General features: G+C 35.9%; 1 protein-coding gene across 1 annotated transcript in view; it reads right to left on the reverse strand.

Moving 5' to 3' along the window:
• The window catches only part of FBN2 (fibrillin 2), a 224002-nt gene that overhangs the window by 66915 nt on the left and 131032 nt on the right, over positions 1-26055 (reverse strand). Inside the window, exons 16-25 of the mRNA XM_057541239.1 lie at positions 24028-24180; positions 21563-21616; positions 19840-19965; positions 17756-17881; positions 12793-12912; positions 6978-7115; positions 6334-6384; positions 5733-5858; positions 2846-3073; positions 1889-2014 (exon numbers count right to left, since the gene is read on the reverse strand). Coding sequence (XP_057397222.1) covers positions 1889-2014; positions 2846-3073; positions 5733-5858; positions 6334-6384; positions 6978-7115; positions 12793-12912; positions 17756-17881; positions 19840-19965; positions 21563-21616; positions 24028-24180 — 1248 coding nt within the window. The remainder of the gene's footprint in view (positions 1-1888; positions 2015-2845; positions 3074-5732; positions 5859-6333; positions 6385-6977; positions 7116-12792; positions 12913-17755; positions 17882-19839; positions 19966-21562; positions 21617-24027; positions 24181-26055) is intronic.

Raw genomic sequence — 26055 nt, forward strand, 5'->3', positions numbered from 1 at the left:
CTATTGGGAGAGGGAGGTGTCAAAATTAAGTCTGAGGCTTCAATCCTGAGTGAAATGATGCTAGTAATATATCCAAGGAAGTCCCTAGGCAGAGGAAGGGGGATGGGACAAAGGGAGACGAAAACAAAGAGAAACTGTCCAGATGGAAGTTAGAAATGCAGGAGTGGAACTCAGGAGGACTAGGGAGCTAGAGATGGCACCTAGGAGTCAGCTCAACAGAGGCCATCCAAAAAGGCGTGCTGGTGGATGCAATTCTGAGAGGCAGAATGTTGAGAGAGCAGAGGACTTTGGAAAATGCCCAAGGGATGGAAAATGCCAAAGGCAAGGAGAATCTGGGAAGATTAGAGACGGAACATCGTAGTCATGATAGGACAACTGAGACGGGAAACACCATGGAAGCTAAGAGAGAAGAAAATCAAGGAGGGGGTTGGCCAGAGGTCAAGGAGAATATGCACTGAGAGAAAGACTTTTTTGAACTTGGCAAAGGTGTTTTGCAAGAGTATATATATGTGCCTGAAGGAGGGAGGTCAGCATTCAGGGGCTACAAAGCAAATGGTTACTTAAAAGAGAGGAATGAGAGGTGAAAGTAGGAAAAGTGCATGGTAGCTTGAGGGAAAAGGAGGGCTGAGGAGACGCTCTGCACTTGTCTACAGGTCTAGGGAAAGAAACCAGTAAAGAGGGGGAGATGCCAGAGAGAGAGGAGTGAGCTCTGCTAAGAAGGGCCTGGAGCAGGAAGAGGGAAGGAGAGTGAAAGCAGAGAGTTTCGCTGGAAAATTGCAGAAGAACATCACATTTCTTTCTCTGGAAGTGGAGGAGAGAGTAGGGCTGGAAAAGGACATTTTATACCAGAGAAGAAGGTGTGTGAGAAGGGTCCTGGCAATCAGGTTTGACTTCAATAAAGAAGGAAAGGAATGAATAGCGATACGAGAGGGTGTGTAAGTCAGAAGAGGTTTAGAAGTGCTGCGAAGAGAAATTTATTAAGGGACGTAAAGAGGTGAATACAAGTATCGGTCAGCAGCTTCAAAGGCCTGGTTGAGGGTGAATGCAGGGACCTCGGTCAGCTTTTCTCAGGCTCTCCCCGCCGAGTTCAGCAGCCCCGAGTGGAGAAAACAGTAGTGAGGGTGTTAGGAGTCGGGGATCGGCATGAAAGGCATGGCAGAAAGACAACATGGCAGAACTCCAAAAGACCAGATGGATAGTTCTGAAATGCTTAGGGGATAGTCTAGGCTGGGTAGGGCCAAGAGTGAATCAGTAGGATCGTATGGAGTAGGAAGCTAGGAAGAAGTCAAGAGAGACACTTCAATGGAGATCATGAACATGTAGTGGGGGCAGGAGAAAAGGGAAAATTCCAAAGAGAATATGAAAAATGAGAGTTCTGAAAATAAGACCTTGGAGACATACTTCAAGTGTTTGGAATAATTTGTTATATTATCTAATAGAAAAACTTGGAATTTTGTATATTTTCCTAAAGAGAGTGGCTATGGATAAGGGTATGGATATGGATTGTGCCTGAAGCATAATTATTAAGAAAACTGTCCAAAGATGAGGAAAATATGTTACAACTTCTCTATTACAAACCTTAAAATTTGTAACAGAATATCAAGTTTATACAAGTGTTGATTTAATGGCTATATTCTTTAGTACTCATATATTCTGAAAATCCTATTGTTACATTGTTCTTGTAGGTAGCACAGATATTATTTTCATGCTCTTTTGCAGCTCTCTCACAACAAGTTTGCTGGAGAAGTGGTTTAGGCACAGGGAAAAGGAAATAAAAAGAACAATGTACATGTTCCTAGTGAGAAGATGGGCTTTTAAAGGCAGTACTTCCAAATAGCAAAAGAAAGAGAGCCAAGGCTTACCCAGTACAACAGAAGAATAGTCTCACCTGTGCAGTTTCTTTCCTCCAAGTCTAGAGCAAAGCCACTATTGCAACGGCACTTGAAACTTCCAATTGTATTCCTGCACTTTCCATACGTGCACATCCCAGGGAATGCTTTGCATTCATTGATATCTACAGGCAGAACAGAGCTGGAATGTAGAGCTCGTTGATATAAAAGAGTAGGTCCAGCTTACCCTTAAGCTGGGATGAAGTGAGAGAGTGGCATGGACATATATACACTACCAAATGTAAAACAGATAGCTAGTGGGAAGCAGCTGCATAGCACAGGGAGATCAGCTCGGTGTTTTGTGACCACCTAGAGGGGTGGGATAGGGAGGGTGGGAGGGAGGCTCAAGAGGGAGGGGATATGGGGATATATGTATATGTATATCTGATTCACTTTGTTATACAGCAGAAACTAACACACCATTGTCAAGCAATTATACTCCAATAAAGATGTTAAAAAATAAAAGGGTAGGTCCATCATTTTAAGTTAAAAATCTAACATGATGGAAAAGAATGTACTCAAGTAAAAATGGGGGATATCAAATTTTTCAATGATTACATTGATGCCACACAGGAAGTGTCAATTGTGCAAAAGATTCTGTATTTTTACTGAACAGCTCTGATCCCTTTATTTCTGACCATTTGTTTTGTAAAGTTTAGGGGAGATAGAGAACTTTTTGCAACATCAGGGCTGCATCTCGTCAGGCTGTGCTGAGGAAAGCAGCAGTACAGTAGAAGGATGTAAGAAAAGTGAGATTAGCTGTCTTTTTTAGTATCTTCACTTCAATACCAACTAGTATAGGTGATTTATACTCCTGGGCCATAAGGCTGGTCGCATGTTTTGTTTAACAAAGAAAATAAAGTGGGAAATCACATGTTTAAGGCAAAATCAATCTTCAGAGAATGCGGAAGGTGAAGCTTTGGTGCAGAGGGACCAAATGCGCTGCTGACGGTTACCTTTGTAAAATGGCCTCCCAGTAAGAACGTCCCCTCTGTTAGCAAAGCCAGGCCCCCGGGGGCACAGGGTCTCGTACTCCTTGGTGCCAGGTTTGGGGCACTCCTCACACTCAGTGCCCCACGCTGCCCCGACTGCACAGCAGCAGGCATCCATGCGGAACTTCCCAGGAACAGGATGGATGCATTCATCTTCGTCCCACTTCAAGTAACACTGCTCCATGCGGATGTCTACAGGGAGAGGGAACCGCAGTTTGAGATTAAGCTGTAAGATGCACTGAACATTCACATACCAAGCATCTGCTTAGGCCCTGGGATGAGGCCAGGCCCTGGAGACACACTAATGGGCAGGAGACAGAGTCCCTGACCTCCTGAAATGGATACCATAATGACAGTCATTTAAAGAGAGCACAGGTGGGTTCTCCTTCAGTATTACCTAATTCTCACCTGACACCTTCAGGAAGAAAAGGTTCCCTTGGGATAAGATTCCTTCTTATCATCGGCTATGATCCTTTTTTTGTAGCACTGACATCAGAAAGAATAAATTAACTTTAGCATATTTTAGGGCCACTAAAATATGAGTAATTCTGGGATTAGTGGGGAAAAAAAAGCATTTGAATTACGTATGTAAAAAGTTATGAGAGCCTGGTAGAGTAATCCTGTGCCTTTACTACTGAGTTTCATATCAATATTTACATCAGGAATCAAAACATTGTCAACATACGGCCTGTGAATGTTTTGACTGGCTTACACACATTAAATTAAAATATTAATTTTGGAAACGTTTGGATAGTACATGTGCTTTACAGTTTGTTGCAGTCTCCATTACTCCTTATTACCACCTCACGCATTTATGTTAACTGCTTGGCCCCTGCAAGCATCTGAGTTTGCAACTCCTGATTTAGATCAACTCCTATCAGAGCAGTTTATCTCTTTTGTTCTCAGAATATTTTCCATTTTCATATGCCAATCTCTTGAAACTTTCTCACATTCACAGCCACGGTAAATTATTGTAGCAAAATTTAAGTAGTGACAAAAAACATTTAACAATAAAGATGTTAAAAAAAAAAAGCATTTAACAAAAGTACAAGGATGAAGAATCTGACATATCCTCTTAGAATATTACAAAGGCATGATTTTGAGTGATATTACTGAGAATTTATTTTGCTGAGTGATAATTTTAAATCAATGATATAAATTTATATATAGCATCATTTAGTTACTGAAGGCAATTTGATTTTATTAGTTATTTGACCATACTGATACATTACTTTGTCATCTTCAAAAGATACTTTACTTTTTTCTAAACTTTGGAGATAATTTAAGAATAAAACTCCAAAAAGAAGTTTTCTTTATAATTGGACTTTGGATATTATTAATTTCTAAACAATTCCATATGATTTTTTTTCATATGATTTTACAGTCATACTTTGTATCCAAATTTAAATATGCTGTCAAAAATAAGTTTAAAATGAAATTTGTGTTAATTATAATAACTAAACTGTACGCTGTTGCAGACTTTTTTTCTTACTACTAATTTTAAAAATCCCTGTTTTTAAAATACCTTAAAGATCTTTGAATATAATAATTAAAAAATATTTATTATATAGTTTTGGAATAATTTTTAATATATAATTTTTTGAATACTTAGTTAATATATAATTTTAGAATACCTATTTAAATACCTTGAAGATCTTGGAATATAATACTACCATTGCTCACACTTTGTCTACAAGCTTAAATTTCAAATACAAGCCTATGTAAAGTTATTTTACAAACTAAAAACTTACTGTTTCATAAGATATTGGGAAAAAAATCCCTTAAGTAAATAAAAAATTGTTCAGAGACAACATAGGATTAATAGAAGTTTCTTTTTCAATCATGAAACTTAAGTTTAGTCAAGAATAACACTGATAAAAAATAAAGTCATTTAGGCATTTCTATAATACAATGCTGACAGAAAGAGCTTCCTTATTTAAAATCTTTAGAAAATAAAGCATTAAGAAAATTTAAATTCTGAAGATGGTAAAGGAAGGGGTAGGATCAGTCAATTTTCCCACACAGAAGCCACATAACTTTGCCATGACTTTCCCCACTGTCTTGTCACGGAGCATAGCTGCAATGGGCTGGTACATGTTAACTTCAAACACGAGTCTCCAATTTTTCTTCTATGTTCAAAATATACATAGTTCTCTTCTTCCATTGACTCAGTGTGAAAGACTAAACAGCCTAAAATATCTGATTAAAGAACTTATAATTTTTGTGTGTGTGTGAAAGTAGGGACTTGAAAATATATTTGTACGCCCACGCTCATAGAAGCATTATTCACAACAGCCGAAAGGTGGAAGCCACCCAAGCGTCCATCGACAGATGAGTAGACAAATAAAATGTGGTACATACATACAATGGAACACCACTCAGCCTGAGAAAGGAGAGAAATACTGATACATGCTACAACATGGATGAACCTTTAAGACACCACACCAAGTGAAACAAGCCAGTCACAGGAGGACAAATATCATATGATTCCTTTCCTATGAGGCACTTAGAGTAGTCAAAGTCATAGAGACAGAAAGTAGAAGCAGGGATGCCAGAGGCTGGGAGAGGGATAAATGGGATGTTAGTGTTTAATAGGTACAGAGTTTCAGTTGGGGAAGATGCATTTTTGAGATAAATTTGTGAGTAGTACTAACTTTCTGTATTATACAGAAACCATTTCATTTAAATTCATTCACTTTAAAAATATCCTCTGGTGAGTTTCCCCCAAATATCGCACTTAAAGCAAGTTTTCCAGCTATAGACCGAGGAGTTTTGGTCAGGCCATTATCCAAAAGAATAAGAAAATTCACGCTTGGTTTCATGCATAAAACACAAGAGAGCATGGACTTACCCAAACACACACGGCCAGTTCCATCCAACGTAAGGCCTTCAGGGCACTCACAATGAAAAGATCCTTTGCTGTTGACACAGCGTCCATTTGGGCAAACGCCAGGAAACACCTCACACTCATTAACGTCTGCAGGGAAATGAAGCAAGCAGAGAGAGAAAGATGTTACAAGTAGAAAGAGCAGGTGTAGTCTTACTTCCTGTATAGCATATTCATTCTGCAATACAATGTGGATCATTACTTGAGTTAAGCAGAAATATTCCACAACGAAGCCACCGGGTTTCCTGGGTACCAGCTGTGAAAACTACCACAGCCTTGTCCGTCCATAAAACACATCCCAGACATACACCTTTGCCAGCTGTTTTGTGCCTTAAAGGCTAGTGATGTCCTCACAAAAATTCACCCAACGGCATAAAGAAGAGAAATGGGAAATTCTAAGCTGTTTCCTAAGAATATTATTCTGAAACATTTGTTGACTACATCTAGTATTTTTATTGAAATTCCAAGGTTTTTGAAAGTGATAAATATCTCCAAAGTGTGAGAGTGAATGTTAATTTTAAATACTGCTCTAAAGACTTACAATGTCATTCAAGAACGCACCCACCTTCACAAGTAACACCTTTAATCCTGGCAAACCCTCTTGGGCAAGCTGTATCTGTGAGAACAAAGGACACATTTTTACTTCATTACAAAAAACACAACTGTCTTAAGCTCAAGAAACAGTAATAATGGAATCTAAATTGAACTAAATAAAAACCACAATCTGGGCTTTAGAGGCAAAGGACTCCAGCTGCCCTCTGTTCAATTCAGTGGAGCACATGACATGGTGTGGTAACTCCATCGGTGTTGACCCATATTGAGATTCTCATAATTTTTCCTACAATTTCCTTTTGCTTTCACACTGTCAACCAAATCACAAGTAAACAAAAGATTTAGAGAAAAGAGACATCATGCTCTACCGGGACACATGCAAATAAGAATATTGGAGGATACTGATAGTCACCCAGTAGCTAAATTCTAGTTGATTCCCTTCCTTATCCAAACTATTCAGAAGGTCTGCTTATAGTAAAAGGATAAACCAAATACATATTTCAAGAAGTGAATACATTTTACCAGAAAAGACAACATGCTGGGGAGGGTATTGATCTTATGGTCTTCTTCATGATGGAAATATACAGAGAAAGAGATGCCTATTGAGGAAGAAGCTTTCCGATGAGAAGCCCGGAAGCCCACTGGCCAGGCTCCTACCTAGCTCACACCGCTCACAGGGGCTCCCCCAGGCGGCCCCGAGGGTGGCGCAGCATTCGGATTTCAGAGTGGCCCCGTTGATGTTCACCTCACAGCGGTTGTCCTGGATGTTGAGCCAACACGTCCCTTTCAGGCTGTCTGAAAAGGAATAGGAAATAGTGGGGAGCTCTCATCTCTGAAGAAAATAGGACTCAGTTCTATACACCAAAGGCATTATTCAATAGTATTAAAAAACAACACCATTATTTTAAAAACTTTTTTATAGACACGTGTACATGCATTTAAATACATCATATTACATACATGAAAATTAAATATGGTACTGTATATATTTCACACGATATGATAATTAATACAATTATATCTATGGGTAGTCTAGGAGCAGCCGCTACTACCCACGATTTCGTACTGGGATTTGCAAATACAGGGTGTTACTCTTATAAGATCGTTACTTGTATGAAAAATATTCATAAGACTTATTCTTTATGGCAGATACTTTGATATTTAAGATTTTATCAAATAACATTCTCCAAGTAATCTCCTTCTCTCCTAATTCCCCACCAAATAAACCACACACAATTTCCGTTCTGTTGGAGAGAAGCCAGTATTTCTCCAAACAAAGATAATTATTTGATGAATAATTTGAAAAAAAGAAATCTTAAAGATAAAAAAATAAACATCACTTATAAAACCACCATTAAGACACACCAGGGCTAATATGTGATGTATTTTCTTTCAGGCATCTTTCTATGATACATACGTATAGCCTTATCTCTAGTTCAAAACGTAACACATGTTTATGATAAACTACTTGAAGAAATAGCAGAGAAAATATAAAAATCACCTGTAATCCAACCATCCAGAGGCAACTACTCCTAACTTTTTAGACTATGTTTCTACATCAGATTTAAGTTCTTCCTTAAATGCCCATTAAAAAACCAATTTTGAAGCAGAGAGAAGGAATCCAAAGTTGACATGGCAAATATTAATTGGGTAAAATAAATCATATGTGAAGTTTTCCTTGCAGTACTGTGGCTCTCAGTTTACTGTGCATAACATTACCAAGCTTCTTGTTAAAATGCAGACTCATAAGTTTCCAGGTGTGTGGCCCAGGAGTCTGCATTTGACAAGCTCCTGAGGTGATCCCTCTGCAGGTGATGTGTAAAACAATTTAACAAAGCTTAATAGCGTAGTGTGGTCACAGTCTTGGAAAACAATAAAGAAAAAGCCTATTCCTACAGTATTTACTTTATTTTTCTTTTCATTTTTTAAAATAGACTTCATATTTTAGAGCAATTTTAGGTTCACAGCAAAATTGAGCATAAAGTACAGAGTTCCCATATACTCCCTGCCCCCTCACACATGCAGCCTTCCCCACTATCAATATCCCACATCAGAGTGGTACATTTTTTACAGTCAATGACTCTATACTGCTATAAATATTGTGTACAGGTTTTTGGGTGGACATAAATTTCAGGTCATTTGAATAAATACTAATGAGTGCAATTGCTGGGGTGTACGGTAAGAGTATGTTTAGTTTTATCAGAAACATCCAAACTGTCTCCAATGTGGCTGTACCATTTTGCATTCCCACCAACAATGAATAAGTTATTGTTGTTCTACATCCTTGTCAGCATTTGGTGTTCTCAGTGTTTTGGATTTTCACCATTCTAGTAGGTGTGTAGTGGTGTCTCATTGTTTTAATTTGCATTTCCCTAATGAAATATTATGTGGGCATTTTTTCATATGCTTATTCGCCATCTGTATATCTCCTTTGGTGAATTATCTGTTAAGATCTTTAGCTTATTTTCTAATTAGGTTGTTAGTTTTCTTATTGTTGAGTCTTAAGAGCTCTTTATATTTCAGATAACAGTCTTTTTATCAGATATGTCTTTTGCAAATATTTTCTCCCAGTTTGTGGCGTGGCTTCTCCTTCTCTTGACCATATCTTTTGCAGAGCAGAAGTTTTTAATTTTAATGAAGCCTGATTTATTAATTACTTCTTTCATGACTCATGCTCTTGGTGTTGTATCCAAGTCATTACCAAACCTAAGGTCATAATAAATTAATATGAACATAGACATTACACCCTTCACAAAAATTAACTCAAAATGCATCATAGACCTAAATGTAAACTACAGTATTTACTTTAAAACTCATCTAATAATAAAGGCAAATAAAGTTATACTGCTAAAATCAACAATAAAAAGAAAATACAACCAGAAACACAGAAAGGCAATTGCAATGAAACTGGCAGGCCCATGAAGGGAGACGTTGTACTCTGATTCCCTATGGAACAAGGTAGTGGGTAAGAGGACATTACCTACAACCCAAGCCCTCTGGGACAGAGGATAAAACAAAACAAACAACTCTGTCCTTGACTGAATACAAAAAGTTATGGGGCAAGGATGTGGGGAAGAAATAGGCGGTCTGTTTGCTTTTTTCTGTTTTGAGATTCAGTTTGGATAAAAACTGTGTGCAAATGAAAAAGATTTGCTCATATGCATTTGTATCAGGTCTCAAATTACAGGTTTTTTATAGGCTTAAACCTGTACATTCCATAGCACAGAGGAAACAGAGATGCTTGTGTAAGGCTACTGTGTATTTAAATGGTCTTTTAAGGACTGGGTTAATTACTGATTATCACCTTGGCTGTAGTCATTTTAAGTAAGATATATTGTAATAATATTTGCTAATATTTATTGAGGTAGCAACAAGCACTGTTAAAGGCTTTCCATGTATTAGTTTATTTACCCATTAAAACAACCCTATAAGGTATGGACAACTTGCAGATGAGAAAACACGGGGGTCAACTAATTTACCCAAGTAAGGTCACCCAGCTAGGAGAGTGTCAGCATCAAGATTCAAACCTGCATTGTATGATTTCAGAGGCTTTACTCTGCTTCTGTAGGCTGGTATTGTACCAACACTAAAAAGTCCCCAAATCCATACACACACACACATATACAATCCATCTCTATCTCCTGATTGTTTTTTCTTGTGTGTGTACCTATATTCCTACACACACACACACACACACATATACACACACACAGAGTCACAATATAGATGTACTTATATAGTCAGAGGTTGGTTAAGATCTCTGAAAAAAATAAGGCAGGGAAAGCAGATAAGCTAGAGGCTACAGTAAAAATCAAGAAGAAAAATAATGGTGGCTTGGATTGGGGGTTGTTGATCTTGGTGGTGAGAAGTGGTTGAAATATGGATAAACTTTAAGTACAATCAATAGGATTTACTGATGGATTAAATGTGCAGTTTGAGAGAAAAGCATCAAGGATGACTCCAGGATTTTAGAGGCTGGCAATTATAAGAATGGAGTTACCATTTGACAAGACAGAAATGATTCTAGAAGACACAGATTTAAGCTGAAAGATAGAAATTTGGTTTTAGATATGCTAAGTCTGAAATGTCAACTAGACACCCAAATGGAGACACTGTGCAGATAATTAGACATACCAGTCTGAAATTAGCAGACAGATTAAGGATGGAGAGAGAAATGTGAGTCAATGTAGAGGCCATCTAAGCATGAGTGTAAGACAGAGAAGCAAAGAGGTCCAAGGACTGACCTGTGAGACATTTCAAATTGGAAAACAGGAGAATATGAAAGATTTAACAAAGGAAACTGAGAAAACGGGCCAGAAAAGTGAAAGGAAAAAAAGAGGAGGCCATAAATGAAAAACTTCTTGAGAAGGGATGAGTGATGAACTGTGCTAAACACTGCTAATAGGCTAAGATGAGGAGCATTGCCCCTGTCGTGTCCACGTAATTTAAGGACAGAACGCAGATCCAAGCCAAAGATGAGGGAAATTGGACTAGGTTATGCAGAGCTATCAGATGTGAGCAGTGTAAGGCAGGAAAGATTAACCAAATTTATTGTTCTATTATATTTAATCATTTCAACCAGCATACAGCAGTCTCTTCAAGCAGTTTATAGAACAGTTCAAGATTGGTTTATACTTAGGAAGTTTGCATAATATCTTCTTAATCCCTAAATATTCTTTGTATCTAACTAATTCATGTACATTCTGACAATTTTAAATTTTTAATTTACATCAGGGAATTTTTATCCAGTGCTAAATTTAGAGATTTGGCCCCTACCAAGAACAGCTTGCAGGCTAATTACTGATTAAAGCCGTTTGACAGTCCTATTAAAAAGTACATTTATAATATTTCCTAAGTATATTTTACTATTAACTCCCTTTTTAAAACTAGAATTCTGTTTTTAATAAAAAAAGAAGAAAAAATGATGTCTAAAATTTAAAAATATTAAGTAAATTTCTTTCTGAGCAGCTTTAGGCTGGGATATTCAAATTTGATCACAATGAATGAAAACACGTAACACATTGGCTGAGAAAAATATGGTGGTGTTTAGGTGTCCAACATAATGACTTGGAAATAAAAAGTCTTTGTTCCTTTTCATTAATAACTATAAGGGTAAAGGCCAAAATCATAGACATGTTTATGACAAAGCAAAAACTAAGATATCTTTGATGCCCAAGTGGCATACAGAGTTAGTTTTCTGAGACATTAATTGACTAATGCTGAGTTCATTTCCTTTGCATCATAAAACGAGTCTATCTCAGTTGGAAACTGTGGCTTAGCAAAAATATTTCTGCCTTACCAGATCCAACCCACATGTCCTCCCCCCCGAACCAGGAATTCTGTGAGAAAAAAAGTAATGCCCTAGGCAGATGGCAGTCTATTTCCTAGTATGGAGAGCTGAGCAAGGCTCAAATTTCACCAGCTGTACCTCACTGGGAGATGAAGAGTTGGCATTTCCAAAGGGAAGGTTTTCATTGAAACTTTGGACTTGGTCAGTTCTCCTCCTGTGACAAACAGGTACCCTAAGCATCCAGCTAAATATTGCTAGCATCAGACATAATACTGAAAATACTATTGTCTCTGGAAAATACTAAGTTGAAAATTGATACTGAATAGATAACAGACAAAACCAGCCAATTTATTTGGCACCATGTAAAACTGAAACATCTCCCTAACTACTTGGAAATATATATTTAGTTCCCTTTAAAGGTGGATACTAGGTAATAATATGAAGTATGTATACCTAGCCAGTGTAGCCATAGACACTAGAAGCAGGAAAGAATGACTGGGGTCGTTTTTTTCCTTACATATGCTGAACGGTTGCTTATAGTGATAGATCAGACTATTTCATTTTATATATCTCCTATCGTCTTTATCAAAAACTGACCTTATATGTTTTGAGATACATTGAAAGATGTCTTGGAAGTTTTGGAATCTTTCTCTCTTAGAGATTTCCCAAAGCAAGAAAACAGTTATCTTCTCTTCCTTGGAGCTCATAAATTTATGATTGATGGGAGAAATGAAAAAAAACAATAAATTCTTTCTATTTGTTTAAAGTTTAAACTCTTCAAATTCTCGTCTTGTTAACTGAGTCCAAATGCGATCACATTTCTGTTTACCATTGAAGGTTGTTTATAAAAAGTATGCAGTAAGGATTTGATTGTATTGATGCCTAAGGCATTCCTGGGGAATGAATATAAATATGTGTGTGGTATGGAAATGCTTATAACGTATAGCATAATATATATACTTATAAGAAAGGAACGCTTCCCAGAATGTAACAAAATTTAAGAGCCTGTCCAGTTTATGCTATCATGTTGTACTCCTATCTTGATAACAAGAGAAAACAACTGAAGTAACTCCTAATTATTAGCTTCCTGTGATCGTGTTCTGTTTTTATCCACAGAAGTCCTGAGGTCTCTGCTTATCTCTGTAGTGAAACTGAAACATCAGCACCACGTATGAATCTTACCAATACAGATCAATCCTGTAGAGCTGAGTTTGCTGCCAGGAGAACATTCACAATTGAAAGATCCAAGGTTGTTCCTGCAGGCCCCATTGACACATGGGCTGCTTTCACATTCATTTATATCTACAATCCAGAAGGAAAAGATTCTGTTAGAGCTGCCATGTGTTTCTGGAAAATATTATTCCAACAAGCCACGCTATGCCAGAATGTCTGGTAAACTTGGCTCTTGTAATTTTAATATGGTTCTATGAGGCATAAAGTGAATGGGGAAGGGAGAAGTGCATTTTACAGTGTGAATACACATGTGCACGGCTGCGGACTCAGTAGGACTACAGGAATCAGCCTATTTTGAAAGGGTTTAGCATCTAAATCTTCACTGTTTCACTACAACTTTACATAAATGGGATTCATTTTCTCCTACAATGAGATGTAATTTTCCTGTGGGAAATTTGAATTCTGATTCCATGGAAAGCAACATATTCCTGGGCGCAATGTGTGCTGTGCACAAAAGTGACTGTTTCTGTCATTTGTGGCTCCGAGAGGTTTTGGAAGAATTTAAAAAGCCTGTAGGAGAGACAACATATCACAATGCTGGCTTTAATTCCAAATTTCTGGATACAAATCAGGAAATAAGGGATGAAACTTTAATACTGGGTACAGCATTCTCCTCTAGCCCATATCCACCTTCCCGTTCACATTTCCATGTTTGGTGTGAGACATTTTTAAAGCACAACTGATTGTGCTAAAACTAAAAAGAGAAAAAAATCTTTTAATTGTTTTAAATAGACCTTTACCATCATTAATTTGATCTGAGTCCTAAATCAAATCATATACCATAATCTAAACAATTCCTGTTGACGGTCAGAAGTATGACAGTCAGAATTAGAGTATGCCTATGTTCTCAAGTGGTGACTAAACAAAATGTCAAGCCAATAAAGTTAAATAGTTTAACATGAGTTCATTAAAAATAAATACAAGATTTAGCTAAAGTGTTTAGAAACAATATCAAAGACTGACCTTCAATATAAATTAAACCACTCAATTTAAGGAAGAGAGACATGGATTTCTTTCTGTATTTGATTAACTATCTGAAACAGGTCAACGTACCTCAAGATTTTTTTTGTTGAACACTACAGTTTCCGAGTTCACCATAATACTTATTTTTTTTTCTAAACACCTCTTTGAATTAAACATGAATACTATATATACCAAGGAAAACATGCAAATAAATATCTAGAAGATTGTAATGTTTACTCTTGAACATCTCAAGTCAAATATAAACTAAACTGGTTCTGAAAAGGCAGGGCTCACTGATTTTCAAGTCTGTGGACTTGAAATGCAAATTTTAAAATCCATGTGGAAAACAGTTATGTTCCTTCTTTGCTATTTCAAAACTACTAAAGAAGTACACAGGTATTAAATGAATTCTTCAAGTAGAAATTGTGTGAAGAAATATAAATGCATCTTTCTTTCAGGTCATTTGTAGCAAGAAAGCCTCTTTAAAGAAAAATACAAGAGCAGGTTTTATAAATATAGCACAGATTTGGAATGAAAACATCTATTCCAGAGTACTAAAATTCTTTCAATAAAAACACAATATAAAAAAGAAATCAGCCAAAAAAGCAGCAGATACCTAATCTGAAGACAGATGATATATTACCTACTAATTTTATTTGTAAGAAGCTCCCCAAAAGAAAAATGTCAGTATCATATACTTTCAAAATCCCTATTTTATATTAAGCAATTATGAACTCAAAAACTATAAACACATGCCATGACAGCTACAAATATAAACTGTTTAATTTTTCTTTAAATACAATGTGTTTTTATGTTATAAATGTCGTGGAACCAGGAACTGAAACAGTTCACTGTACATTCCTGGAAATAAACTTCAAAGCACATCTGGTTTACATTTAACTAGTTATGTCACTGGAAACACAATCTAAACCACAGTGCTTGCTATAAAAATTTTAACTTTCACAGACTCTCAGAGCTCAAACAAAAAAAGTAAGATAAATTTTAGTAACTTCAGTTTGAAATATCAGAGAAACTTGATCACTGCTATTTATTACATATTTAAAATAGCCTGTTGAAAACATGAATGACAAGCAAAATTAGTGAATATAGCAAATATATAGAGAGAAAGCTAGAATCGGCAATGAATTGGCTGATAATTCCCTGCCTAGTCTTTGGAAATTAGTTTAGAAAGAATAGCATGCAGAGAACTGCTTCAGGCAGACAAATTTATTGTGTGAATGCAAGACTGGAAATAGGAGGACACCCAAGGGAAAAAGATATCCGTGGCCTGCAGGTCTATTTCTTTTTTGCAAAACACTTAATAAAATGCAAATAACTTAATAGTGGGAAGAAAGTGTAGAAATAACAGTTATTTGGTTGGATTTCTCACAACAAATCATTTTTATTTCCACAAATGTCATAAGGCTGGAACCAAAATATTTCTCTATCATTTCTCTCTTATTTACATAATATGAACTTCTTTCTTATAAACGACAGGTAATAAAACATATTTCGTATTAAAGAAAAGGCTCAGGTTTATCAGGAACAATTATCCTTTGGACAAAATAAGCAAAGACCATGTTTTCTAACCATCACTGTTGCCTGATTTGGTATTAATATGCCTTAATATTTATGTAATCATCCAATGTCATACTATCAAACACCATTAGCTCCTACTCTTCACTTTTTCACGTAAGTAGACGAATCCCTTTTATTTACCCTTTGGTATTTCACCTCTCAGTACCCTTCAACTTCATCTTACTTGTTAAAATGGAAGAAATATGCTATAAATATTGATGATTTGGTATGCAAACCAAACTGACCAAACTGAATCAGACACCAACCATTTAGTTCCCCGTTATGTGTCTCCCTCACAATAGCACCAAAGGGTACTGTCGCTATGGACAGGGAAACCAGTCCTAATAATCATCAGCTTCCCAGTTAAATCAAGATGATATCCTTAGCTATTCTTGCTTTCAGAGCTTCCTGATATTTAACAGAAGCTTATCTTCCAAGAGACAATAGGTAAAACTGATAAAGGGCAGTGAGAAGGAAGTGTAGAAAGTCGGGAATAAAAACAAAACGGAAGGAAACACAATTCTTGAAATCCCTTCTCCCACCCTCCAAAACACTCATGGAGTAAATATGGCTAGAATTTTTTTTCTTTTACAAAGTTTCTCATGGCAATTTTGAAGGATAAGAGGTGTTGAGGGGAGTGAGTGCTAGAAAATAAAGACTCTGGTTGAATACATTTAAGAAGCTTAGGCGGGCTTCCCTGGTGGTGCAGTGGTTGAGAATCTGCCTGCCAATGCAGGGGACACGGGTTCGAGCCCTGGTCTGGGAAGATCCCACATGCCGCGGAGCAACTGGGCCCGTGAGCCACAACTACTGAGCCTGAGCGTCTGGAGCCTCTGCTCCGCAACAAGAGAGGCCGCGATAGTGAGAGGCCCGCGCACCGCGATGAAGAGTGGCCCCCGCTCGCCGCAACTGGAGAAAGCCCTCACACAGAAACGAAGACCCAACACAGCCAAAAATAAACATAATAAATAAATAATAAACAAAAATTAAAAAAAAAAAAAGAAGCTTAGGCTAATTTAAACACATATTATGTGAAAATATTCAAAATTCTTAAGTGTGCCCCCTGTCATCTCTGCTCATCTATGGACAGGATGAATCTTCAAGTACTTTAGTTGGGAATGGAAAGTGCGCTCTTCTTTGAGCAGCTCCTGCCACAGGTGGTGGATAGGAGGGGAACTCAACAGTTATCACAACTAAGTTCAGAAAAACTGCATTTTATGCCGAGGTTTTCTTTTTTCTTCCCCTTTTTTCTTTCTTCAGGTTAATTACTGCTTTTCAGTGGTCCCTCAAATTCAATCCAAACTGAGAATTGCACTTTGTAATTGCATTTCATTGACTTCAGCTAAGTCGTCTGTGTTCTGGCATCCTGTTTGAGTCCTAACTTGTTTCCGTTCATAAGAATGCTTTGAAGTTAAACAATAAGATGAAGAGAATGTTAACATCTTTTTGCATAATATTACTATTGCAGTTTTCTTGGCTATGAAGTCACTAGGAAACAAATACTTTAACAGATAGAAAAGGGCTACTCCAAATAACTAAAGATGAAATTTTTTTTGAAAAAGTTACTATTCGGAAGTAGTTATTGGATTTGAGAATGTCATGGGACGCTTCTGTAGGCCCACACAGTGAGACTTAAAAGGAACAATGACTAGTAGTCATACAACAGAGTATTCTGAAATACGCAGTACTTTGATCAAGAAACAAAAACATAATTGAAGGCACTCATTGCTCAGCTGGTATCTACTGAAAATGAGGCCTTTCCTAAGCATTTAACTCATTCATGTAACTTCCACTGAAGAAAAATGAGCTCAAAAGAAAAGGAAGACGTTTTTAAACAGTGATTCACGACCTTTAAGCCCAAATTATAACTTCAAAATTGTCAAATGCAAAGGACAATTTTCTTGGACTATAAATTTAATTAAGGTGACAATTTTGACTCAAGCCCCAAATATTTTCTGGGCCAACCTCTGAGGTCTATCGATCATTTCATAAATAAAATGCCAAAGAGCTGACTTTGCCATTACAGTGCAGGTTCCCCCAGGCTAATGTGTCATAGTGGTTTTAAAAAGGGAAAAACAAACAAAAATCTGACATTTTATTAGCAAGTAAAACAAATTGGCTCCTTTCACTTTTTTTTCCCCATTAAATTCAAAATGTTTGTTGATATTTCATCTGAATGGGACAAAACTGATGGTTTTATAAACTGGGTTAGGTGCATGCTATTTCTAAAACTGGCAGGTTAGCTGAAAGAGATTATAAAATTTAAAACATATTCAAACAACATTCTTTCTGCTCTATTGCTTCATAACATACTTGTGGTTCACGCATATTGAGGTGCTTACTGTTCACAACGAAGGAAGATGGCTCTTACCTTCACACGTCTCTGTCTCAGTCCTGAACACATAGCCAGGTGGGCAGGTGCAGCTGTAGCTCCCAGGTGTGTTTCGGCATAGGCCATTGTCACAAAGCAGTCTGTTTACCAGGCACTCATCAATGTCTGGAAGCAACCGTTAGAAGACAGGAGACACACACAGTGAAACAAACAGCACAGTGACCAAAATGTTTTATTTTTATTGTTTGTTTTTTTCCTCACCCAATACCTTGACTCAGTCTCTTCGTATCCAAAGCACATTCCTGATCCTAAGCAAAATATATTTGGTTTTACTCATATGGAACATTCTTATTCTTGTGGCTACTTTTAAGATGTTTTGAAGTTCCTGGGAGGTGTGTAATGCTTTGGAAAAGGCACATTACTACTTTGTTCTTCATTTACTTACTGTCCCGCAGCGGTATTGTATTTTAAGCATCACCATAATCTCCCTCATGATTGTACATTTTATCAAGTGGCTGAATCACAATAAATTTATCCATTAGTCCATGCTATGGGTTGAAATGGGTCTCTCAAAAAATATTTTGAATCCCTAACCCACAGTACCTCAGAATGTGACCTTATTTAGAAATAGGATTGTTATAGAGTAATCAAGTTAAAATAAGATCCTTCAGGTAGGTTGTATTCCAATATAGGTATGGACACCAACGCCTGGAGTCCATATGAAAAAGGGCAAATTTTGACATAGGGACAGACACATACAGAGGGAAGCTGATGTGAAGACACACAGGGGAAAGATGGATGTGTGGCTAGAGTGACACATCTAAAAGCCTAGGAATGCTAAAGATTGCCAGCAAATACCAGAGACTAGAAGAGGAAAGGAAAGAGTCTCCCCTAAAGCCATTAGAGAGAGCATAGTCCTGTTGACACCTTGATTTTGGACTTCTCACTTCCCAAACTGTAACAATCAATTTCCGTTGTTTTAAGCAACCCCGTTTTGTGTACTTTGTTAGGGCAGCCCCAGCAAACTAAAACTGGAATTTGGCTTCATTTTTATTTTTAAAATCTAGTTTTAATTTTATCAAAATTATGCACGTACCTACTTTAAAGAGTTGAGTAGTGCCATGAACCGTGTTCAATGTGTGAATGCTCACTGAATCTCCCTGTTTCCAGTAGGGTATTCATGTGCTCAACTGTACTTGGACACTATGCTGGAAGCAACTTTGCTTCTGGGGAATAAAAGCTAGCTGGTTTGCATATTTTTATAAATGTTCAACAATCTCTGGCTGGTGCCCTTCCCAACAGATATCAAAATCTGTTGTAAGTACATGATATTTAATATAGCTTTATATATCCATCTGTATGTATATCTTCAACCCAAGGTGAAATGGATATATAATAACATAAATCAGTAATAAAACCCAGAGCCATAAACATAGAAAAATGTATTTCTTTCTAATCATAATCATCAAGACTTGGATGTAAGAGTCATCAGTGGTTAGATGTAAAAATTATTATATATAATAATGGATGGAATAACATTCGTTTTATAAAAGTGAACTCAAGTGCTCCACGGGAAAATCTAGATTCTTCACAAATTCTTGAATATATGAACTACATACTTGAGTTTTTTCAAACATTCCCTTATAAATTACAAAAGGAAACACCCATCTCAGTTATCATGTTTGGATATGTTGCAGCAACTGTTTCTTTCTAAGTCAACCTGTAATATTTAATTTTCTTAACTTATTATTATCCACACTGCCTCATTAATTTTTGAATCTCACTTCCTAGTGAAAAATTATAGGATTAAGATATATGCAGATATAACAGGCCAATAACTGACTCTGTGTCCATTCACTTGGGAAAAAATAATTTAATTACTAAAAATAATAAAATTTAGTAATTTAATTACTAAAAATAATAAAATAATTTAAATACTAAATTGTGTTATTATGTAATAGCATTTGTTTGATTCCCATAGTTTTATATCTCTGCACTAAAAAGGAAACAAGAAAAACTGTAAGATCTCTAGTTTTACTCATTTTTTTGTAGTTTGATTTCTCCTATAATCCATGGGATTAAATGATACAAAAGGCTCTTGTATAATAAAACAAATAACTTACCAATACAGTTTCTTCCGGAGGCATCTGGCTCATAGCCACTGTTGCAATTACAACGGTAACTACCACGTAAATTTTCACAAATTCCATTGGCACATATATCAGGATCCAGAGCACACTCATTGATATCTGCATTAAATGTTCAAAGTTTAATGCTCACAGCCACTTACTGTCTGTTGATACATGTATGTCTAGTAAAGATCACTCAAAATACGTAGTGTTTAACCCTGCAAACCCCCAATTTGTCTGCCGTTCAGAAAGGGAAAGGAAATGAAAATAAGGAGTGAGAATAAAATTGAGAGATATGGGACACTTCCTGGTAAGTCAAAAGAAAAATGAAGGGAACTGGCAGAAATTCAAAGAATTAAGCCATGTAATGGGCTGGCATTTATGATAAAATTAATAAAGAAATTTATAGACTGTTGGCTCAAAACCCAAAGGGAAACTCAACTTGATAGGTATTATAACCATCTAATTAAAAGGCAAAGATTTATTAGGGTGTCTGTATAATTTTATGGTCCTGAAGGCCTGGAATATTTCTATTTTATTATCATTTTTTACAGTCAACTAAGTAATATGATACTTATTAAATGTTTCTCATTGTTGATAAGTTGAAATTAATGGAGAGGACAGTTCAAATGTGGATGCTTGAGAACACAATGTTTTACAACAAGCCATGAACATGACTACTCTCTGTCACCCGTGGGCCATGGGACTTGAGGAATGATGTGCTTGTATGAGCAACCATCTAGTTGCAACGGGCAGCTGGCTCTGTTGGGGAGGCCATATTGACAGGGAATAAAAAAACAGAGTCAGCATAAAATAAAATTTTGGTAACTATGCTCAAATTGTAATCCTAACTACTGTGTTCTAGAATTTGGGAAGCCTTAAATACTCCAGAAATGTCAGTCTTTTAATTTAATTTTTGGGAGAAACATCATTGTAAAAGTTTGCTCCTTTACTCTGGTTTCTGATGTTCTTTGCAAAAAATGTGATATTTACTGTCAATTAAGCTATAATTTGTCTAAAGTCTCCTCAAACATGAAAGTATTAGAATATATATGTAAACTAAAGATTAATAACACCCTACAATTTTATTTTAAAAAAACAAAGGACACTATTAACATATAAAATAACTTTATAAACACATATGTACTTAATATTCAAGTTCTATATTGGAATTTTGTTAATCATAGTGCTAAATTTAAAAAAAAAGAAAACTTTAATGAAACCTTGTACTTCTTTGGTTGGACAGAAACATTTTAGTATTCTTAGCCATAAATAGTCAATTTATTTTTAGGGCAGTATATCTCAAATATCTCTTAAAGATCCATATCAAATATCTCTTACAGATTGTTTTTGTTTAAACCATGTCAGCACCATTATTTAACATTTTTCTTTAAATTGTCTTGTTTTTCTTTTTTTTTTTTTACAAGCTCTAGCTTCTTCTTAAGTGACGGTATCCATAAAATCATGGTTGTAGTTTGTTAGTGACATTTTAAACAACACATATTTAACAGATAAATATTTATCTACTATGAAAAATGCACATCTACATACTGATTGATATCATCTAGCTTATAACCATTGTTCTAGGAGATAATTTATTTTATTACTTTATACTGATATATTTTTATAATATTAAATACATCTTATCTATAATATTATAATAATAAAGCTATAAAACTATATAATTATTATAAGATTGAAAATTGAATAGAGCTACCTCTTCCATCCACAGTGATACCTACTCCACTACTACAAAGACCATGGAATTCAGCTGTAAGATAAAAACAAATAGAGAAATCAAAAACTCTAAACTATATCTGTTCCATACACAAGTCACTTACATAACTCCAAAACTATCATTAAGAAGAATTACCTGCAATAACTTAAAATGAAAAAAAGGGCCATTTTCTAGCACATAATTATTTTAAGAATTCCAAAATCACAGGTAAGCATAGAAAAGTAAATAAAAATAACTGTGATTATCACCCTGAATTTCATTAAAATATTGATAAACATTACAAATATTTTCTACATATGTAAACTTTAAAAAAATCTAAATTGTACAACAGAGATTGCCTTTTAGCTTTTTTTCTCCTCTCAATAATAAAATAATAGAAAACACTTATGTAATAAATAGCATTTACTACACGATGTGCCTGGTATTGTTCTAGCATTTTGCATCTAATAATTTATTTAATCCTCCCAATACCACAAACTAGATACTGTTATTTTTCCTCTTTTACTCCCAAGAGAGCTTGGATAGAGATGGGAAGTAACATGCTCAGGTCATAGAGGTTGTAAGTGGCGAGGAGGCTTGGACCCTCTGTACTCTACAATAGACACTTCATGTAATAGCCTATTCATAATAGATGATTTAACATCTTTTCTCAGTTATGTGGATCTACCACACTCAGTCAATCAATCTCTTATTAATGAAATTAGGTTTGTTCAACTTTCTGCAATTATAATAAAAAAATACAAAGTTCAATTCTATCACTAGGTTAATCTCTTGGAAGTAAAACTGCTCGAAGTTTATGTCTCTTTTAAGGTTTCTGATAGTCCCCCTCTCCCTAAATATCCCAGGTTACCCTTCTAGCACCAATGGAAGAGAGTACCCATTTCTGTATATCCTCCCCAACACTGGGGAAAATCAATCATTTGTATTTTACCAATCTAATAAACAAAAATGACACCTTTCTAAACTTTTAATTTTAGACAGATTGGACATCTTTGTATATGGCACTCTACCATTTGCCTTTCTGCTTTGTGAAGTTCTGTCTGTGTACACTGTACTTTTTTCTATAGAGGATTTCAACTTTCCTTATTGATTAATGTAAATTCTTTATAAATTAAATAAAATATTTTTCTAATTTATATGTGTATTTTATTCTTTGGGGTTTGTTTTGAGAGTCCTTTATCATTACAAGACAACAAAAAGTTTGTATCTTCTACAAAAAAATTATTTTGTACCATTTAATGTAGGGAGCTAACTTCATATTTTTTCCAATATTTATCAACAATATTAATTACTTAGTTTAATTTGTTCTCATTGACCTCAATGCTATCTTTACTGTGCCCTATATTTCCACTTATATTCACAACTCATTTTATTAGTCACTGATCTTTTTACGTAGTCTTGTTATCAATTTTTGCACTTCTTTCATAATATGCATAATTCACTTGACATTTTAGGGGAAGACTTCCTTCATTAACTCCTCTTTTTAAAAAATGTCATACTCAGTAATTCTTCCAGAGGGACTCTCACCATTTTGCTAAGGTTTGAACAGTCCATTTAGGATTTTTAACAGAATTACAAGTCATTTCCTTTGCTGGAATTCATTTCTTCCACCTTCTACCTGGGAAGTTCTTATTCCTTTTTTCAAGACCAAAGTAAGCCTCCACCCCTCTGTGCAGTCTTTCCCAGCCTCCCCAGGCAACTAACTGCTCGTTCCTTTGTGCTCTCCCAGTTCTTTATGTCCCTTTTAAGGCAGCAATCATACTAAACTGTAATTTATATGTTTGCCTACCTATATTTTCAACTATTCCCAACTTTAAAGGAAAAGAGATTGTTTATTTGATTCCCTACTGTACTTACATCTATTCAATACAGTTTTCATAAAAATATGAACAAGTCATAGAATAGTCAAAGAATTAAACTGTTTAATGTGCCTATAATTTATGACAACATTCAGAAATAAATTTATGACTTTCTGGAACTACTGATAGATTCCTGATAGACTGCAACTTCTGATAGACTGCAGCCTAAGACCATTCTGTGTAAAGATTAAAAATAAATCAATAAAACCAGGTTCTCATGAACTTATTGTAACCTTGAAAGTGATACGTGAATTTTACGCTATTTATCTTCAGAATGACAGAAGGGATGGAAGATTTTGAGGCTAACATATTCACGTAAAGAATCCGTTGTAACAGTCATAATTGGATCAAAAAATAAATAAATAATCATAAGATTCACCACGTGTTCTCTCTGCCTACAGATCATAAGTAAAAACAAGACAGATCTCTTTATTATATGCTTCACATATCAACACAGGTTTGGATTTCTTTTCTTCCATTAAAAATAAAGACAAAACACTTCAGAGCCGAGGTACTCTTCGGCCAAATATCTAATGTGACATTTCTAGATTCTTTATCAGGTGTGAAACTGGCGAAGGTGACTACCTGAATTTTTAGCAGGGCATGGCTGGCAGGGCTCTCCAAAACCATAGTCTGGATTGGCACAGCAGCATTCAGACTTGGTCACTGCGCCAGGGAAAGGACGGACACACACTCCCTTCTTGATTCCACCATAGCATGTACTGCGCATGTGAGTATCTAAAGGAGACAGAAGAACAATGATTGGAGACAGTGATAGAGACAAAGAGATTTCAAAACTGAAGGCTCCTTGTAACTTAAGTGGTCACTATATGGGAAGCTTCTAGAAGGCATCTGCCACTTTTCTTTTTCTTTGTATCTTTAGCATCTCACAGTGTTAGGAAATCAACAAATGTTTGTTGAGAGAGGAAAAGAATAAATGCATTATCAATAATTCTTTTTTTTTTCTCCAAGAAGTTTTATGTGCTACACAAGCATCAATTATCCCACTTTTCCTCACGGGCCTTTCATTGAGCCAGGCATATTTTCACAGTTATAAACAAGACTTAGAGCTCTAATCACTGACTACATTTAATATTATTTCTATTTTAGAAATTCTTATGAACAATGAAGTGCAGTGCAGTTAAACTACCTTGAGATGATACTGCTTGGTCATGAACTTTCTTACTTAAATTTCTGAGTTAGGTGACCTTTCTCTTCAACCCCCAGTTTACTGTTGTGACTATGTTTTAATCATTGCAGACTCTCAATAAATCCAGTTATACAAATAATATTCAATAACTATCACTATGTATCTGTGGCATTGTGCTTGCTGCTTGACAGACATTATCTTGTTGAACATGCAGGTCAACAACTCCATAGGATAGTGATCATTATGCACTTTTTATAGATGAGGAAGTTGAGGTTCAGAGGGGTTACACAAGTACCTCAAAGCTGTAGACTATCCACTGTCTGAGCTGGGATTCAGACTCAGGCTTGTGTGACCTCCAAAACTTTTCCTCTTTCTACTATGTCCTGTTACACCCCAAAGAAGCGTATCCTGCTTAGTTCTCTCATTCTACATTCTCATAAAATATAATACAACTTTATGAGATGGTAAATGGTGAACTATAAAAAAACTCAGACCATCATACAGGCCAGAGAAGCAGTAGAGCTTTTAAGCAGTCTATTGATATGGTAATTCCATCAAAGAGATAACCATTATTATAAATATCTATAATTACTCATAACTTGTTGGAAACAACTTTATCTGCCTGTTACACAAAGTGTGTCACCTATGTCTTACGATGTGGTGATGCTTCCCGTTAAAACAATGAGATGTGTGGCTGCATTAAACAATGAGATCTGTGTATGCGCAAATAGAAGAAGGTCATAAGATTTTACCACACCAACCCTGGGAAGGGGACGTGCTGTCCCTTTCTGCTTCTGCTGTGGCCTAGTTTGGCAGTCAGCTCTGAGTTACACATAAGAACAGGACTCAACACAATGACAAATATGCACAAATACCACACAGTTCATGATTTTCAATAAGATTTTGGTGAGTTCTTAGGATGGTACCACTTATCTCAAAAGGCATCATAGAATGGTCAAAGTTATTTCTGTTTTCATGTTGAGAACATAAGCCAGGAGCAATTTTTAGAAGCAAGTTGATAAAAAGCCTATGGTACTCACTTCTATTTTTAATGAAGACAGTTGACTTTTTCCTTTTCAAAGACCCCACACTGGAACCTTAGTTCACATTATTCTCTTCAATGTAACCAAGCCACTGTTCCCAGTGGACAGGATTAGAGGCACTGATACCAGCAGCACCATCAGAACATGCTCACGTGAATGTTTTGGTCAGTGATTGGACTTAATCCTAAGCTATACCTGTTCCATATGTTATCAAATTTCTCCATGTCTTTTCTTTCTTAAAAATTGGAATTGCTAAAGGATTTTTTCAGGTAATTATACTTTATCTTTACCAAAGGTAAAATAGGTATGGACACAAGATGCTAACTATATTTTTCATTCTTTAGTATCAACTTTTCTTTATAGCTTAAAGCAGCAACTCTAAGACTATTTTTGATGTAACATCACTATTCCGATTTAACA

This window comes from Balaenoptera acutorostrata, chromosome 2 (genome assembly GCF_949987535.1).
Source record: "Balaenoptera acutorostrata chromosome 2, mBalAcu1.1, whole genome shotgun sequence".
In the NCBI taxonomy this organism is placed as follows: Eukaryota; Metazoa; Chordata; class Mammalia; order Artiodactyla; family Balaenopteridae; genus Balaenoptera; species Balaenoptera acutorostrata.